Genomic DNA, 19,560 nt, shown 5'->3' with positions numbered 1-19,560 from the left:
CAAACACAAGCGAGATAGAGATAGATAGTAGATAGTGTTGGTTGTGATTTATTTTTGATTGTTGATAGTGAGAGAGAGACAGTGAGAATCTTGCAAAATTTTTAGTTTGTTTCTGCGAGTTTCGTTTTTGTTGTGATGCTTGGTCCTGCCCAAAGAGTTATTTTTAAATACTATACTCTATAAAAATATATATTATATACTCTTGTTTTTTTTTTTTGCATATTTTTCGTGGCTTTTGAATTTCAGTTTTTTATCTCTATTTGATTCGATTTGATTTGCATAAAATTGAATGGTATTTTCAAAGGAATTTGAACTTTTTTCTTGAATATATATAGTAGTGCATTCTTGCTTAGATTTGAAATATATATATATATTATTTGTTGGTTGCATACTGTTGTTGTTGTAGCTGTTGTTTTTGTAGTTTAGTTATATAGTAGTAAGTAGTAAGTAGTAGTAGTAGGTTGTTTTTTCTGTTTGGTTGTCTTGGTTGTTTTTCTTTTTTAAATTTTATTTTTTTGGGAAAAAATATATAATAAATAGCTATTTGAGTTAACTTTTGAAAATTTCTTAGATTTGGATCTGGCTTTTATTTACGCACACAGAGACGCACACATACACAACAAAAATGGTGGGGTTAGTAGTAGGGGGTAGTAGCAAGAGTATCGGAATTTTATCGATTATTTGTTACTTTCTCTTTCCTCTTTCGATAGATTCTGGTGGTGGTAGTTGTAGTAGTAGTATTAATAGTAGTATTATCATCTGGTTTTGCAATGGTTAGTAGGCGATTAGTTTTTGGATATAGCTTTTGCAGGCAAGGCGGGCGGGTGGTGAGTGGCTGGTGGGCGGGATAGTAGTAGTAGTAGTAGATGGTAGTAGTTATTGGGACTACTGGGCACTACTCCTATATACGGTTCTAAGCTTTATCCGTGTGGTGGTGGTACTTGTTGTTCTTGTAGCTGTTGTAGTTATTGTTACCGAAAACCAAAAACTGTTGTGAAAACAATAATAAAAGATTAAAACAAAAAGTACAAAGAAATCATCAAATAATACACAATTAGTCAAAAGTTTTCTTTTGTAGGTTAGGTTAGTGATGGTTAGTTATTAGATTCTTAGGGTTTCGCTTCTTCTCCGATCAAGTTTTCCATTATAATCTCGATCGTTGATTATTGATTCTTCTATAAAGAAATCTGTGCAAATAGAAGCTTCCAGGAAATTGTATTTTTTTATTGTTAATTTGCTGTTTGTTGATTTATCGATAAATATCGATTGTTTTGTTTGCTCTCCATTTTGTAATTTCTTGCACTTTGAGCAGCTTTGTTATTGTTACAAAAAAAAATAGATTCCTTTCTTCAGTTGTTGCTTGATGTGATTGTTGTTGTGGTTGTTGTGATATTTTGTCATATATTACATAATGTTTGTTGTGTTGCTTGGAGTTTTTACTGTTGTTGTTGTTGTTGAGACATTTTTACAAGTGTTTTGGTTGAAAGTTGATTTTTTTTTTTAGTAGTTTTAGCAATGAAAGTACCTTCTTGTTGGGTTAATTGTATTTTTTTAGTTTTTAGTAAAACGCATTTTATGTGTGGTTGTTGTTGTTTTTTTTTTTTTTGCTTGTTCTTGGTTTTGATTGTTGTTGTTGTGTTGCCTTTGCTTAGTTGCGGGTGTGGTTGTAGTTGTAGTTGTAGTTGTTGCTGCTGGTTTTTGGATTCTTGATAGAAATATGCTTGCGATTCGTGTCGACAGATTAGATTGATCTGAACTGAGCTGAGCTGAGAACATAGTCACTCTTATTATCCTTTTTTTTTATTGTCCTTTGCAGTTCACTGGCACACTCACAAAAGTTGCAAAAACAAAATAAGAAATGGAAACTCTAAACTAAAGAACTATGCCTCCACTCTCCATGGGGCTTGGATGGTTTTCCCCAAGGGTTGTCAAAGATATGTTGTATAGATTTTTAGATTGGCTAAAGGATAGTAGTAGTAGTACGAGTATTTGTATGTAAAGCTAAGCTAGGCTTAAGCTAGGATATTTTCTTTTCTCTATAAATATGTAGGTATGTAGTTATGTAGTATTTAAAGCCTCTAGGAGCCATGTTTATGCTAAGTAGTGTATAAATTGTATGAATATATATATATTATATATGGGTGATTCTGTGCAGTGATAATGTCTTAGTTTAGTGTGTGACTTAGAGAGCAGAGGAACTCAAAAGATCAGGCGCAAAAATTATTATTAGCCATAAAGTCGTAACGATAATGCTCCTGGCTTCCCCCTTCCCCAAAACTTCATAGATGGACACTCTAAATGTAGGAGACTACTAAAGCCAAAAAGTTAGGCCTTTGCCATTATGTGGGCAGCAATAAAAGCCATTTTAATTGGTTCTAAATGAGTGAGGTCCACGCAATTGCACAGACAAGACACATAAATGTGGGCTACAAAGAAGGGTTCTGGTTCTCCCTGCAAATAAAAGCCCATATCTGATTGGGGCCACAAAGGCCAAATTATTCACACTGATTACATAAAGTCTTTGCTCGGTTTTTGGCATAAAATAAACCATGCTGAAAAAAGTAAATCGTTATAATTACGATGTATTAGATGGGCAGACCGTATAACACCCACCCACCACAATGACACACATATTATTTCCCCTCAAAGAAGGACATATAGGAAGTAGCATATGGACGGCACTAAAAACAAATTGGGGGGTCCAGAATAGCACAGGGCTCAAGATAAAACGAAAATAATCAGCAGGCAGTCAGGCCTAAGGACTAAGGACGTAGGACGTGGTATACAGGCACTTGCAGAAATTGTAGTGTCATAAAAATAAATAACCCAAACAGCATAGACAGGATATCCAGGATGTATGTATGTATAAGTGTTTCTAAGGGGAGGGGATTGCCAAAGAAGAAAGCAATGTTGATTTAGGATAAAGTAAGCACAACAACACACATTCTGAAAGCGTTTTTCGATAGCAATTTAAATAAATAGAAACGCTCCTCGCAAAATGTGAGCATAATTGAAATCACTAAAGCTCTGAACCGCTGCCGTTGCCGTTGCCAGGGCAATATTTACCAACGAGTTTCCAACGTGATTTGCATGCGTGTTAGTTGGAATGTATATGAATAATTTATACCCATTTAATTCGATTGTTGTGGCAAAATCACAAGAGTCACTAGAGGAAGTGGCAGAGCTGGGGCAGGATTTCTAGTGGAGGGAGAGAAGAGTAGTGTTGTGTCACCTGCCTGACTTGGTTGGGGCCAAAACATAATTTAATCATAAACATAAAATAGTTTTGTCATGTTTTATTATTCAACCTCAGAGTGGAGGAGGAAGCATGAGCCAAGGTGGGGGTGTGCGTGGGTGGAGTGTCCTTTTTAATGCCCGCCATGAGGCTCCTCATCAACTTCTCTGTGTGATGTCCCGAGTCCCTTGTTGCGACTCTCTTTTTATGACATTTGGCATTTCCCGTGCCCAGGTCCCTTTTCCTTTGTCTGATTTTATTTGTGTCTCGGCTTTTATTGAAATTTTCCCTTTTTTTCCCCCGCATTTTCCCTTTTTTTTTGGTTTTGGTTTTCCTGCCGCCAAATAAGGTACAGCGGCGATGGTATCCCTGTTCCACTTTTCTATGATTGTTATTTTGCTGCTGTTTCCGTGCATTTGGAAATAAAATAAATAATGACTGCCATTACGGTGCACGTTTTTTTGTGTGGTTTTTTTTCGAGAGGAGTACGAGGCGTAGGAACCCCCAGGGGAAGTTTTTCATGACATTTCTGTGGTTAATTATGACCAGGCCAGGCTCTTTGTGGTTATCAGAATACGCAATCAAAGCTCGAAATGGTTTCTAATGCAGGCTACCGGTCCTAATGAGTTCCCAGCCATATTATTACCATTTTTTTTATCTCTATCTCTTTTTTGTTACGCCCCATTAGAACTGCAATTTTGTGCAAAAGTGTCGCCAATCAATTTTGCAGAAAGACTATCAGTGGCAGCTATTCTTCAGCCACATAACAAAATTAACTTTGAGACAAACTATCCGGCAAAACGAAACTGTCACTTGGCATCTGGAAAATGCACGTAGCGTTTGTCAAATGGCTACAAACAGTCCAAGTCTAAGAATAGTACAAAGTACTACGAAAAATCGAACGTCCTTGGGGCCAAAAAGTGAGCCACCAAACCAGCCAGAAAGAAAAAACAATTTGCAGCCAAATAAGGAGCCAAGGAGCAAGGCAGCAAGAGCACATCGCGTGACAACACGAAGGCAAATGGGGAAGACGACTACTGCTGATGAGCAGAACGGAGGAATGAATCCATCTGGGCAAAGGATAGAGGATAACCCCCCATCCGGACGGAAGACGCAGCCACGCCGGATGACAGCGAAATGAGTGGAAAATTAACAAAACGCGCATAGATAAAATGCACGTGGTGGGTGGTTGGCGGTGGTTTTCCCCTCCAATGTTCAAAAAAATAATAAAAAAGAAAGTCTGAATAATGTATATGCAGGAACCGTGGCGGTTGTCAAATGCAAATGCAAATACAAATTTTCGGTATGTACTTGATGAAGTTTTGCGCTGCTGAAGGAGAGCTCCTGCCTGCTTCCTTGACAGCCGGAGGGTGGAAATTAAGGGTGATAGTGGTGCGGTGCGGTGCGGTGAGGTTGGTGGTGCGGTGGGTGAGCAGAGCACTCAAGTCAACTTGTTAAAAACTTCTTTGCTACTTTAGACGACCAGCCAGCCAGCCAATGAGGCAGCCAAGCAACCAGGCAGCCAGTCATTTCGAATGCTTTTTTGGCCACCGAAGCACCGTAGCACCGAAGGAGGAAAGGCGAGTCCTTCTCCTGTTTACCCAAGGTGGTGTCCTCGTTCTCGTTCACGTGCTGGCGTTTTGTATCGATTGCCGGGGTCCGGGGTCCGGGTCTGGGTCCGGGAAATGGCAACAAAAAAGGTAAGTTCAGAGAGGACAGAAACCACGGACACGGAAGGGATAGCTACAGAATGGGGAAATACTAAAAAAAGAGTCGAGGTTGAGCAGAAAATCTTATGCAAATATTATGTTTGCATTTTCCACTTTATATTTAACTTGCCTCACTTCACTTTTTGTTTTCCTTTGGCAGTTTTCCTCCTTTGGCACTTGTTATTGTTGTTAAGACAATAAAGAACTCGTCGTGGCAAGTAAATTGTGGGCGTGGACTGTCACTTGCTACGATTTTAATGAATTCTATTGATTTTGCGACAGCAGGTCAACACGGTAGAGTAGTGGTAGAGTGCTCCTTCGAGCCAAGGGGACACAGCTGGCCGACCGTGTCAAGTGAAAGCGATTGGTCAGTGGGTGACACACTAAGTGGCAGGACGATTATTGCATAACCAGAACGACGATTAAGGATTTAAGGATTTAAAGAACTAATCTCTTAAATGCATTTTTAATGAAAATTTAATCAAAAACCAAAATGCAATTAGTAAAAGCTTTTGAAATGCCAGGAAAACTCTCCAAAAATTAAATCCTTCCAACCACTCTGGTCCAGGAAATTGCGGTGGTCCTTCGGGCGTTATACTTCAAGTGCAATCCCCGTTGAAAGCATCCTCTCCTCTTGCCACAAAGGCTGGAGATGAAAGCGCCACCTTCTCGAATCGTTCATTCCCCAGCGTGGCAGTGGCATGTTCATTATATCGGACACAAAGATAGTGCCAGGCCTAATTTACAAGCTGCCACACCACCATCCTGTTCCGCCCACCATAATGCGCCGGCAATGAGGCTGTAGCTACACATCTCCGCCCACACTTATTCGTGCAGCTCATGGAGGCGGCGCCAAGTTCATTCAGTTTTGCCATTCATTGATGCCAGCCGGAGCAGTCAGAGCAGCCGGAGCAGGCCAGCCAGGCAGGCAAATGGTTGCAACAAAAAACAAGCAGTGGTTGTGGCAGACTTTTGGCCTCCAAATGGAAATGGCAATACAACAGGGCGGATGAATGCTGCAGAGGATCAGCCAAAGTTGGCAACGGACAGCAAAAAAAAAAATTAGAAAAAGTGGTGGGGAAACTTTGGCTCTGAGTTATTGTGGCTTTGGTTGCAACTGCTCCAGCTGTTGCCTGCCTGCTGCCCCTCCTCCGAGGCAACGTTGACACTTCGTAATAGTGCGTTGGCCTGGACAGGATCCGCTGGTGGCTCAGTTTGTCGGCCTTTTGATGTGGCCCGTCTGTCTCCTCCTCCTCCTCCGCCTTCCAGCAACAAATTGCCCAGGCAGCAACAACAAACAGGCCCGGAATGACAACGACAACATGCAACGGCAATGTTGACAGTGCCGCCTGGTTGTCTGGCACAGACAAACAAGAGACAGCCAGCCAGCTAGTCAGCCGGGTCGAGGCATTTAATTTCATTTTTATTCAAAGTGAAAAATACAAATTAAAAATGGCATTTAATGCGCAACTTTGTCATGTAGAATTTGCGCAATGTGGCGAGAGGAGTGGGCGTCCGACTACCTGTTCGCGCTAACAGGTGGCGTCCATTCCAAAAATAATCTATTCGAGTTCCCTGAGTGCTTTGATTTAATGAGTTCTGCTCTGGAGTTTACGTGTGGATAATATTTGGGTATGTGGTTGAGCGGAAAAGTTGGTTAATATTAAGATTAGAGGAGGGAGTATACCGCTGGGGAAAAGAATAAAAATGATAACCCAGGATATCACGCATACGCCACGTTCAACCGCCTCGCAACGCTAACTTAAATATTTGGCCAAAAACGCTACAAAGCCAAAAAGGACGCATTGGCATTCTCCAGGATTCTCAAAAGCAATTTACTTTTCGTGTATCCTTGGTGTCTGAGTGTGTGTGTGTAATGCCTGTGTCTATGAAAGAGATGTTTCTATGGGCGCAGATGTGTGTGTGGGTGGGTGGGTGTGTGTTTTTTGGGCGAGGGTGTTCATTTTTTGGGTGCCAGAGTGTCAATGTTTCATTTTATGGTGCATCACTTATTGACTAGTTTAGAAAAAAGTAGTAAAAAATGTGAACGCACTTGGTAGAATCTCACCTGTGCTCAGCGTGTAGTCCCAGCTGGTATCTGGCTCATTCTTGTACACGTTCAATTTCTCTGGCTGCAAATTACAACAGAAGAATAATTCAATATCCGCTCCAAATGACAATCATAATTGATCAATTGTCGATCGATCTTACCTTGGCATAATCAATTTTTAAAGTGCAGCAACCGGCATAGATGTCGGCGCCATTCAGATTCTCGCGCGCTCTTGTGGCGGCATCCAGATTATCGAACTCGACCATGGCCTGAACGCCGTTCTTTTTGAATATGACGATACGCAGAACTTGTCCATGTGGATGACAGATTTTGTGCAAGACATCCTGCGGGAAATACAATAAGATAAAGTTACTCTCAATACCATTGATTCTGCAAAAAAGTTGCTAAGGACTTCACTTCATCAAAGGTGAATTGGTTAATTGGAATTGAATGAGATTGTGACCACCACCGTAAGCACTTTTGTGGACAATTTCACTTCGTTTAGCCACTAAACCAAATTTGATTTGTGTGTTTGTCTGTTTTTTACGAAGTGCTTTGGTGTTTGGCCATCGTTTGTCTGGCATAATTGGAATTTCAGGGGATTCGGAGCTAGGCTAGGCAGTTCTCCGCTCCATGTCAGCTGTGTGAAAAGCTCAAGAACTCATTAGCATAATTTAATAAGCACTTTCCGTTGTAAGCCAAAAGAAATTTCCCAATTAACATTCATAAATTTTCGGAAATTACGTTAATGAGTTTCGAGTGTGCCAGGCTGGCTGGCTGGCTGGCAAGTCTGCCTGCCAGAAGCAAAAGCCAGGGCGTGTCAAGTCTAGGCCAACAAGAATGAAATAAGAATACCTCTGGTATTCGGAAGACCAGAGTTTGGGAATTGATGGCAAATTATAATGAGCATTGGCCGTTGGCATGGAAATTTATGGAAAATTTAAGCCGCCAAAATTTCCACAACCACGCTCCAAACAACAAGGACGACGAGAGTATCTGGCAGCGACTTCTATTTATTCATTTTACAAGAGAAATGATGGCAGTGGAGTGAGGTTTTGAGGGCCTTCTTGGCCTTCCTCCTCGAGGGGGCTGTAATGGGTTAAATGTTCAATTTGTTTTCCCAGGCAGGGGGGCGGAAATTGCCAAAGCGGCTTTGTCTTCGCCTACTTTTTTTTTCCTTTCCTTTTTGGCGAGAAGCAATATTTTGTTATTCATGAAATTCATCGATAAGTCCTCTGGCTCATGAAATTTTGAATCTTGTTGAAAACTTTTAATATTGATTTGCATTAGACATGAGCCGGAGAGGGAGGCCTGTTCTGTGTTTTTGGCTACTTGATTAGGCCAAGAATTCCATCCAACGGATGGTTTTGAAATAAGGGTGAAAGATTCTTTGGCCTATGCAAATATTCCAGCGGGAAATTGTTTTGGGCCAACTTTTGGGACCGGGGATGAACGACTTCTGGTTATGGCATCGTCGTTAAGACCTGATAATGGCTTTTGTTCAGGATTCAGGACTCTCTCCCCAGCATAACGTCTATAATAATTTCGTTGGAGTCGTGTTACCAAGTGTGTCTTATTACCTAATTATTAATGAAAATGCCGCCATGTATTTTTTTCTAACCACTACCACTATTTCCACGTTTGCACACACTTAACACTTTGCCCTGCTACCCTAGTATTCTAGTATCCTTCCATGTCCTTCCATCACCATCAACCGCAAAAGTTTTCTAATTAGTTTTTGTGTGCACACTGCACTTTATAGTTGTGCATTCTGTTCCATGGAAGATACAGGAAAACAAGAGTGTCTGGAGGAAAACGGAAGTAAGACGGAAAGTAGAATCTCACAACCTGAGCCCCAAAGGGAAGTGGATGCCAGTGGACGGGTGGGAAAGTGAGAGAAAAACAGTATGGAGGAAAAATACGTTCCTTTTTTTCGCTCATTTTCATCTGGAATGACATTTTACAATTCGTTGTGAGCTGCATTTAATGCGATTTGCCAGAGGTCCTGCAGCAGGACAGCAGGACGGCAGCGGAAAAAGTCAACATGGCTGGAGGACATGGCGAGGGAAAGAAATGAGAAAGAGGAGTCTCGATGGCGCACAAAATGTCTGCAATTATTGTAAATAGCGCAATCATCGAGCAAGTCAAGAGCGTCGCATCCTCGAACATCATCCGGATGAAGGAAGAACAGGACGACTGGCAGGCAGAGGAAGTGCCAGTGGAAGGTGGGTAGGTGGGGTCAGCCAGGAAAAATTACTCCTGTTTATGAGATCAGCTTATTGAATAAATGAGGCGCGTGCTCTGGCACTCTGGTGCCCACCATCATCCTTTCTCCAGTGGATGACCAGTGGGCATTCGCATGGAAAGGATATTACAGGCGCTGCCCACTCATTGTTTGCCGGTAATTTGGCTCCATTAGCTTGAATGGGAATGGAACTCCCAGGAATGGCACAAACAAAAATAAAAAGAATGATGAAAGCTGATTAGAGACGGTCCTTGGGGAGTTTAGGGAAAGTGTCAGGTCTCGAGTGTCCTCAATTGATAAATTGCAATCAACTCTGCAGGATGTTCTGGCTCTTATGAGAAAATATATATTGGAATTCTGTGAATGAGAGACTCTCTTCCCCCGGATAATCCCCAGGATGAAATCTGTTCTTTATTTAGAAGATTTCACCATAAACTAGTGACGCTGTAAAAATCTTCTGCAGGCGAATAAAAAAGTTCAACATTTTCACGAGCTGTTGAAATTAAAAAACTAATCCACAAGAAGGCGAGAAATAAAAACTTGGGCTACAAAACACAAAAATATAAAAAATGAAATCAAAAAAGTAAAAAAACAAATAAACCGCCTCGAAATTAAAGTATTAATAAACCAGTGGGCGAGGCCGCGAATGGAGGAGTAGTAGGTGGTGGGGTGGTGGGGTTTTGGATAGTGGGTGGTGGGCTTGGTGGTATATAGAGACTGCTGCTGGACATTGGAGGGAGCATGAAACAGTTATTTAAAAAATAAGAGCCGAGCTTGCTCGCTCTGCCTGGATGGCTGCCTGGCAATACATACGTAAAATTTTATGTGCACTATAACTTGTTCGACTGGCGGTGGCGAGACCCCGAAAAGAACGCCACGGAAAAAAAGGACAACAGCCGGAGCGAAAGCGGGAAAAATAAATTAATATTTTATCTAGAGCAGAGATTCGCATGCACTGGCCGGTCACGCCCCCACCGCCAAGCCAAGCCAGCCAAACACCCTCTTGCCATGCATTTTGTTTTGCCGTTTTATGGCCATCATCAAAAGCGCATTAAAATTTTACTAAGGCGTCATGCCGGAGGGATACGGTGTACGGAGATGTGTAGGGGTATGCGATGGGGGATGGGTGGGTATGGGAGGTGTGGTGATTGTCCAGGCGTGCTAAATATTAAATCAGAGCAATGCCAACAACAGCAAACATTTTAAGCTGCTTTCCGCAGGTCCATCAACGTCCTCCTGCTGCTCCTGCCTTCTATAAAGGATACAATAATGCAAAAGGACAACGCCGAGGGAAATCGCATTAAATATTAATAATAATGTGTGCTTAGTTGAGATACCAAATCATTTTGTGGTCAGCCATTGTCTCTCTCGATTCTCCAATTTTACGGCCCAAACAATTTAGGCCATGAAACAATGAAAGCCGGCAAATGCTCCGACCAAGTTAAGCAGATAAAGTCCAAAACAATAAAAGTGGCCCGATTAGCCAGGCAGCAGTTCCCCCACCAGTTCGATCAATTGTTATGGTCTGCTCCTCCGCCAAGAAACTGGAAGTCATTGAACCAAAAATACAAAACCCAAATCGGAGTTCATTCGCCTTGCAATTCCCTGTTTTGGTTTCGTTCTCCCTTGTGCGGATAACCGCAGAAAAAATTCAACAAGTTTCTCGCACTTCTTGTTCTCATTTTTTCCCCCTTTTTTTTGCAGCAGCAGCATTTGAATTTCTTATTGACCCATTTCTTGGGGGCACAAACACAAGGCAAAGGCAAAGGCCCAAACCCAAAAGCCAAACCCGAAAAGAACCCGTCGACAACGACCAAAGCCCATTAAAACCGGTTTCGAGTCATTTGCAACACTTTCTGGCTGCAGCTGCCACGGGGAAGGTCGATCTGCGGGGGAGGAGGAGGGTTGGCCTGGCCTGGCCTGGCCAACTGCATCTGTAGCAGTTGTCCCTCCCCCTCTCCCCAAGTGCCGTTAGTTGTTAGCCAAAAGCGAAAAAAAAATTATACAAAAATAAAGGAGCGAATCGCGGCCCTTGAGTGGCAGCAAGTAAGTTTCAACAACTGGAAAGACGGGTTTTCGAGAGCATTTCCTTTCCTGAAGGCAAGGCAAGACTTTTGCGGATTTGTTGGAGAGTCGACGAGAAAGGAAAACAAAAGAAATTAAATCCTGGCGAAAGCAAAGTAAATACCAAGTCGGATTCTGCAATTTTTTGCGCTGATTTCGATTCGATTATTTGGTCAGTAAATATTTGCAATAGCCGTTGATTGCCGCGATTGTTTTTCAGGTGATATACGAAATTAATAAACTGCATAATGCATTTCACCGATGTGTGTGAGTGTGTCAACATAGGTGTGATATTTTTTTAATAATCCAACAAATGTAAATATAATATTATGCCGAAAACCCCAATGACATCGTGTCATCACACCAGCAAAAATTGTTTACAAATATTTTGCTATCATTTCGATTTCCATTTCCACTCCAATTTCCATTTGCGTGCAAACAACTCCCGGATGGGATGGCGAAAATTAGCATAATACAAATTATCAAAATTGAAAAATCGCAGAGCCATAAAATATGCATACATTCACACAAAAATTCACGAAGAAATGGAAGATGGCGTGCCTGAAGCGGGCGGTTGAGTGGAAAATAGGCAAAAAATGGGAGGCAACAAGAAAAGCGAGAAAAGCAAATTGGAAAATTTTTGTGTGAAAGTGACCGACCGAGCGGGGCAGCAAAAAAGCTGAGATGGTGAGACACTTCCGGCCAAATGCAAATGAGTCTAAAAGATGTGGCAACCAAGTGTTGGCCATAAAATATTGTCATTAACATTTAATTGAGGAGGCAGTTGGCCAGAAAGGAGAGGCGGTGCTCGAAAGGTGCTTCAAGGGCCATTGATGCCTCAATCAAGTGCCTGGCTAATGGCTAGAAATGTGAGTCTCTAGAATGGTCGAAAAAGGTATCCTCTCTTGCCCCACATTAAAAGGCCTTAAAGAGCAGGATAACAATTTTGTGTTTCAATTATCCAGAAATCTTTTTAAAGAAACTGTCTCAGGCCCAGGCCTCTTATCGCACCTTTACCTGGGCCTTAAGTGGCCATTGCCGAGTCGGAGAAGAGGCTGCTAATTTTTTTCAAGCACCAACAATGACTGAGGGGCTATATCTGAAGGCAGCTCTTCAGTTTCAGTTTTACAACCAATAAAAAGAATTTTATGACCACAAACATTAAAATGTTCAAATTGAAAATAAGCACAAAACAAAACAGAACACGACACACAAAAGCAACAAAGGCGAAACATGAAAGGAGAGTGGTGGTGCCTCCTGCCAGAAGAAGCCTGGAGAGCTTGGGAGCTGAAGCTACATTTTAAACCAAATTTATGTGGCACAAAGGCAGCAGGCAGCAGCAGGCAGGCAAGAGCGTTGAAAGGCAGCGGAAGTTGGCCAAGGGGTGCCGAGTGGCGAGAGTAGATCCATAAAGGAGATCCCAAGGTGGCGGTAAGGTTACCAGAGGGGCATCTCTCCTGTCAGTTCCAAACAAAAGTCCAAAGACGACGACGACGATGGCGGATGTGTGTGTGAGTATGCGTTTGAAGTTGGCCAACAGGCTAACGCCCAAGCAGGGAGAAGAGGGCAGGGCGGCCAGGATGAAAATGCCAAAGGACGAAGACAATGCTGGGAAATTACCAAAGCACAGAAGCCAATTCGAGCATGAAAATGTAAACAAGGCGAGAGCAGAGCCACGTTAAAAAAAAAATAAAATCGAGAAACAAAATCCAGAACCCAAGGAGGAGAATACAGGCGAAAATGTGTGTCGCATTTGCTTCGGGATTTGCGGGGGCTGGGCTGCCAGAGGCCTGTGGCATGTACAACGGGGCGTATGAAAAAAAAAAAAGGAACCAACAGCCGCTGCCGCCACCACCACAGCAAGGTAACAGGCAACAAAATCAACAGTTAGCCAATGAGCCTGAAAGTGGCAGCAGAGAGGATGAAAACGGGAAAACAACAACCCGTTGCAACAACCTGAAGGGGCCAAGTTGTTTTAAAGGGAAAATCGCCCAGGATGGTAACGACTTTGGGGTGGTGGCGGAGTGGTATGGTATGCCTCCTGGTTGGGTTCGCAGGCTGGCGGATTGGTGCCAGAAGTTGCACAAGACAATTATAAACGTAATGGCAACAACAGTTAGCCAACAAGCCAGCAACAAAGGCAGAGTGGATGGCAAAAGTATCGTTAGTGAGCGAACAGCAGAAGCAGAAGCACCAGCGGCAGCTGAACGCATAAATTCTGTTTAACAATGCCAGAGACAATGGAAAAGGGGCAGCTAGAAAGAGCTGTATGGAGGTATGGCATGGTGGTGCTGATGGAGCCGTCGTGGAAAACCAAGAAAAACTCGGGGAAAAACAGGTAAGAGCAATGAAGACGCACTGTGGCGAACATCGCGTAGGTGTTCTTCCTTCGTCCCCTTTGGTCGGTCGTTAGGCTAAAAAGCTAACGCAGATAATGCTCGTCCAGCCAAGGCTCTCCACGAGCCACCCCCTTTTTCTTCCCCACTTTATATAGGAAAATGTTGCATTAGAAGAAATGAAAGTGGTGGCTGGGTGGGTTGTAACTGTGTCAGGGTTGCAAAGGATTGCAAAGGAAATTAAAAGGGGATTGGAAAAGACGTTTCGGGCCAAAGTCAAAGACTCGAAGGGAAATGGGAAAAATCCAGCCAGCCAGCACCACCACTTCCACCAACAAAAGCCAATTCTCAAAAGAAAATTGCACGAACTGAAATTATTTTTTTCTTATCTAGCCAAATTGAAAAAAGGGTTACAGCCATTAAAACATGACTCGGATGTAATGGACGATAAGCCGAAATTTTTCCATTCCACGATGCAATTAAGTTTTAATGTCGAACAACTTAAAAAAGAGGAGTGATTTTTTTAATAAAACACCTAAGGAGGTGAGAAGGAAACAATTCTTCCAGAGCGAAGGTTATATCTTTTGGGATAATCATCTGAATTTTAAGAGGAATACCTTAAACTATTTGTATATCAATTCCACATCAATCTGCATCAAAATCTAAGAACAAAATATTTGTCGATTTTTTTGTGAAATTTTCTAGAGGATCCTTCGAAAGAGATAAAAATGCATGGGGCGACAATATGAGTCCACTGGAATGGCTATATCTTTGGCAATTATCGTCCGATTCTTAAAAGGAATACCTAAAAAGTTTTGTGGATCTATTTGCCATCGATCTGCATCAAAATCCAGGTGTGAAATATTTTTTCATTATTTTTCAATTTTTGGTGGGGAGATTCTCTGCAAAAACGTGGATTTGCGTATGTGGCCCCAATCCATGTCTATATCTTGGCCAATTCCCGTCCGATTCTTGAAAGGAATACCTTAAAAGTTTTGTGGATATATTCTCCATCGATCTGCATCAAAACCCTGGAGCGAAATATTTTTTCAATATTTTTCGATTCTTTGTGAGGAGACCCCTTGCAAAATCGTGGATTTGCGTATGTGGCCCCATTCCATGTCTATATCTTGGACAATTCTCACCCGATTCTTAAAAGGAATACCTTAAAAGTTTTGTGGATCGATTCTTCATCGATCTGCATCAAAACCCTGGAGCGAAATATTTTTTCAATATTTTTCGATTCTTTGTGGGGAGACCCCTTGCAAAATCGTGGATTTGCGTATGTGGCCCCATTCCATGTCTATATTTTGGCCAATTCTCGCCCGATTCTTAAAAGGAATACCTTAAAAGTTTTGTGGATCAATTCCCCATCGATCTGCATCAAAATCCTGGTGCGAAATATTTTTTCAATATTTTTCGATTTTTTGTGGGGAGATTCTCTGCAAAAACGTGGATTCGTATGTGGCCCAAATCCATGTCTATATCTTGGCCAATTCCCGTCCGATTCTTAAAAGGAATACCTTAAAAGTTTTGTGGATCGATTCCCCATCGATCTGCATCAAAACCCTGGAGCGAAATATTTTTTCAATATTTTTCGATTCTTTGTGAGGAGACCCCTTGCAAAATCGTGGATTTGCGTATGTGGCCCCATTCCATGTCTATATCTTAGACAATTCTCACCCGATTCTTAAAAGGAATACCTTAAAAGTTTTGTGGATCGATCTGCATCAAAATCCTGGTGCGAAATATTTTTTCAATATTTTTCGATTTTTTGTGTGGGGACCCCTTCCAAAATCGTGGATTTGCGTATGTGGCCCCATTCCATGTCTATATTTTGGCCAATTCTCGCCCGATTCTTAAAAGGAATACCTTAAAAGTTTTGTGGATCGATTCCCCATCGATCTGCATCAAAATCCTGGAGCGAAATATTTTTTCAATATTTTTCGATTTTTTGTTGGGAGACCCCTTGGAAAATCTTTGATTTCTATATATGGCCCTAAAAAATGTCCACATCTTAGACAATTTTTATCCGATTCTTATTATTTAAAATAATTACAAAACATAATGAAGCATAAAAGTGAAGTAAAAGTTAACTAAAGTGAGCAGCTAGTAAGGAGTACAAGACTCGACAACCCTGTTAAAGTACATTTGTTCACGACTGTTCCTTTTTTATTTACCACCTGCACCTTATGCAATTGCGGCAGTAACTTCTTTCGTTCGTCCCGCGATTACTGGAGGAGAAATTAGCAGGCGAACACGGGCAAAAGAAATAAATAAGGGGAACGACAGGCAGACACGAAGAAGGCGAGTGGAGACAGTAAAAAAGGATAAACTGGGCGGGGAAATAGAAGGTGGAAGGTGGGTGGCAGGAGTGGAGTGGCATGGTGGAATGGCAGCCACACAAGCGACGTGCTCCCAACACTTCTTGAGTAATTCATAGAAAGGTCGTAAAAGTCGAGTCAAAGTAATTATGCGAGAGTTGGTGGGAAGAGAAGGCCAGGAAGCCCAGGTCCTGGATTCAGGATTCAGGATTCAGGATTCCGGATCCAGAGTCATTTGGGTTGTATGCAAGAGTTGTTAAGACAAATACACACACACACACACAAACACCCACGCCCGTACTACGTATACATGCAAACAAACATCCTGTGAGTTGCGTTAATTGAGTGGGCTGCGCATGTGGGCGGAGAGTCCTGATGAAAGGAGATGGAGAAGAAGGAGATGGAGGGGCGTGGTATGTGGGCGCGTTAAAGTGGCAGCAGTTGGCTCTGTCCCTGGCTCCACCAGCAAGGGGCAAAAGCCACAGAAGTATGCAACAATTTTCAGCTAAAGAAAAAGCCGAGAAGAAAGCGAAGCGGATTTAAACCCCACCATGCCTGGCTCCACCTGCGAAAAGGTGTAATGAATGTACCCGAGGCGGTTCTCTGTATATATATAAACCATTACAATTCGCCTTTAATTGCTGAAAGCCCACAAATTACAAAAAGGAAGACGAATGGGCTAATGAAACATGCGGGTTTGCAACACAAACGGAAGAGAATTCCCAGGGAATGCATTCGAATTGCGCGATTCCCAGGATACTTATTTGCATTTGAATCCAGCAAAGGATAATGGTTAAAATTAATGCGTGCCAAGGATTTAGGACTCTCGAGGCTTACATAAATTTTGGAGGAACTAGCCCAGGGGCGATTGCTTTAAATGCCATTCAAGGAATTCAATATCGAGCATCAGATAATTATGGACTTCCTTGGCAACTTGCCAGTCAACATTGAAACTCAAACTGTAATCCTGTAGAGCCGATATCCATTTCTGAGCTCCATTAGAATCCTATGCAGTATTTAATTTTGTCCGAAATCGGATATCCACAACTAAGATACAACTCTGACTTCGATCGGCCATCAAATTGAATGGCAATTTCCCATCCAGAGAGCAGCAAACGGAAATAATTACATGTCGTCTCATTAACCATTGAATATTAGTTGCATTTGGTGCAATTAGCAACTTGCAACGGAACGCAATGCAATGCAGCGACTTGCCACAACAGGCTCAAGGACTCAGGATATGCAGATATTCAGTAGCATGAATGCAACTCAAGCGTACACTATTGACATTAATTGAATGAACCAATATGGACAGTTAGTTATTGAAACATGTCAGTCTAAAAGGTTGAATGGGTGGTGGGTGGTGGGTGGTTGGGTGGTAAGTGGGTGGCTGGTTGCCTTGGACAAGTGGGCTGCAGTTGGCTAAGCAAACATGTCATTCAACGCGCGGCTTGGACAAATGAGCAGAGCACCCATAGATGACGAATGTTGTGTCGAAATGGCTGCCAACTTGATTCCCAGAGAAAGAAATTTTTGCAACGCAGGGTAGAAGGAGGTAGCAGAAATTGCCATGACACTTGACATTTGACAGAAAACGAATAAACAGGCTGGGCTGGGCTGGGCTGGGTAGAGGGGGCTGGCGTTCCAGAGAAATCACAAAAAATTGTTGTGAAGCGTGCTTCAGATTTGACATATTGGATTGCTGCAAACGAAAGCCGATTTCAATTCGACAGATACTTCCATCCCCCAGACCCCTTTTTTCCACCACCCCCACCATCCATACCTCAATTCCTGTGGCTGTCTTTGTGTGCTTATGCTAATGCGCGTAAAAAGCATGCAAATTTCTTCTGGCATGGAATAAATCTGGGGAAAATTAAAGGACGGCGATTGAATTGGTTCACATGCTTCACAGACTCCTATTCTACTTTTTTTTTCGTTGCGTTGCGTTTATTTCTTCCCCCAACCAAGAAGCCCAAACAACACCCCAACCAATGGACATCCTGCGGTGAGAGCTGCCAGGTCCACGATTCATTTCCACGCCGCATATATGAATATAAATGCTGCATCACCAGCCATGGCAGCCATGGCAGCCAGGCGATCCAGGCAGCCATTCAGCCAGCAGGCCCTTGTTTTTGTGTCGTTCGGAAAAAAGCCTCACGCAGAAATTGAGTTATAATATGGTCAGAAAGAGAGCCAGATAGCAAGTATCCTTGTCGTTTTATGTGCATGTATAGCATACATTTTGGGGGCGTGTGCATCATTTAGCCCGTGTTTGTCAGTGGGCGGGCGGTCTCGGGCGGTCGGTCTTTTTCGCAAAATGGACAACAAAAACATGAGTACAACAATGCCAAACGCTAAATAAACTATGCTGGAAATTTATGCAAATTTTATACAATGCTCAAGCATTTAAAAATGACTACCTAGACCATTGCGCATGCCACAAAATGCGGGGGAATTGTGTTCCAAAAAATGGTTGTATAGTGGTTGCTTTTGGCCTGTCTATCTCCATGAAGCTTATAGCCCTGGTCAAAACTGATTACTGAAAGCCACAGGCAAATGGGATTTCAAATACTGATTGCGAAAAAAGGGAAAAATTCTGATTCTGAGGAAAAAGAGAAAAATAGTAAATGATGGGAAGGAAAAGCGTGTTAAGCAAAAATTTCTTTCGGATTTCGGCATTAAAGTCTTCAAAGAGTCTTGAAATTCTTTAATGCCCTTAAACTAATAATTACTGTGACCATAATAAATGACAAGCTGCCAGTCACTGTGCTCCTTTTTTCATTGTTTTGTCCGGCAAACGAAGTGCCGCAACTTTATCTTCGATAAAGAGCTGGAGGATTGTGGGCGACCCTTTCTTTTCCTCGCATTGTTGTGTTTACCCCGGCTGGCCGAGTCAAAATATTGCATTGGTCAACTATTGTGAACTGCGGTCAGTTGGCCGGAACTTGCCAGGGAACGGAGGAGGAGCTCACCAGCACCTCGAAAACCGCGCTTGCAACTGCGGTTCTCGACAATTTGTGTTGCATTGTTTGAAATTTTCGAGCAGTGTTCTACGAAAGCAACTTTGCGGTGGGCGGTGGCTGCTGGACTTGCTTTCTTTCTTTTCTTTTTTTTTTGTTGAAATGTTAAAACAAATGTTGCTTTAATGCTGCGGTCAGCTGCTGACTGACTCTGACTGACTGACGTCGGTTTCCTTTTGGCAATTTCCGGACAACTACAGCCGAATCCCGGGGCTAATGTGATTGCAGTATGGCGTGTTTCCGGTTGCACTGGGTCCTGCCTAGTGAGACTCTTGCAAGTCACTCACAAATTGATTAAAACAAAGGATTCACTTGGCCCGAGCCAGACAATCAAGCCTAATGAAGACAGAGAGCCAAATTTGTTCAGATAATACTGGTCAAAAGCGGAGAACTTAAGTGGCACTTGGCAAGGAAGAAGTTTTAGCCTCAGAGACTGTGAAAGTCAGGAAATAAGCCAGAAGACACTAAGTCGTATAGAATAATAAACTCTGGCAGGATTAATTGTTTGCATAATCAAGCATTTGCCTTTGAGTTTCGCCTCGTAGGCTGAAACACATTTATACCCGAAGGGGTTTTA

General features: G+C 42.4%; 1 protein-coding gene across 23 annotated transcripts in view; it reads right to left on the bottom strand.

Moving 5' to 3' along the window:
• LOC6496019 (heterogeneous nuclear ribonucleoprotein L) overlaps positions 1-19,560 on the bottom strand; it is a 100,821-nt gene that overhangs the window by 39,311 nt on the left and 41,950 nt on the right. For 16 of the 23 annotated variants that reach the window (XM_032450284.2, XM_032450283.2, XM_032450282.2 and 13 more), the window contains 2 exons: positions 7,156-7,338; positions 6,998-7,076 (listed from right to left, as the gene is read on the bottom strand). In XM_032450284.2, coding sequence (XP_032306175.1) covers positions 6,998-7,076; positions 7,156-7,338 — 262 coding nt within the window. The remainder of the gene's footprint in view (positions 1-6,997; positions 7,077-7,155; positions 7,339-19,560) is intronic. The other 7 variants (XM_032450288.2, XM_044715389.1, XM_032450290.2 and 4 more) reach the window with 1 other exon arrangement.

Source organism: Drosophila ananassae, chromosome 3L (assembly GCF_017639315.1).
Source record: "Drosophila ananassae strain 14024-0371.13 chromosome 3L, ASM1763931v2, whole genome shotgun sequence".
In the NCBI taxonomy this organism is placed as follows: domain Eukaryota; kingdom Metazoa; phylum Arthropoda; class Insecta; order Diptera; family Drosophilidae; genus Drosophila; species Drosophila ananassae.
Note: the sequence above shows the minus strand (reverse complement) of the source record. Positions and strands in the feature narration are given on the sequence as shown.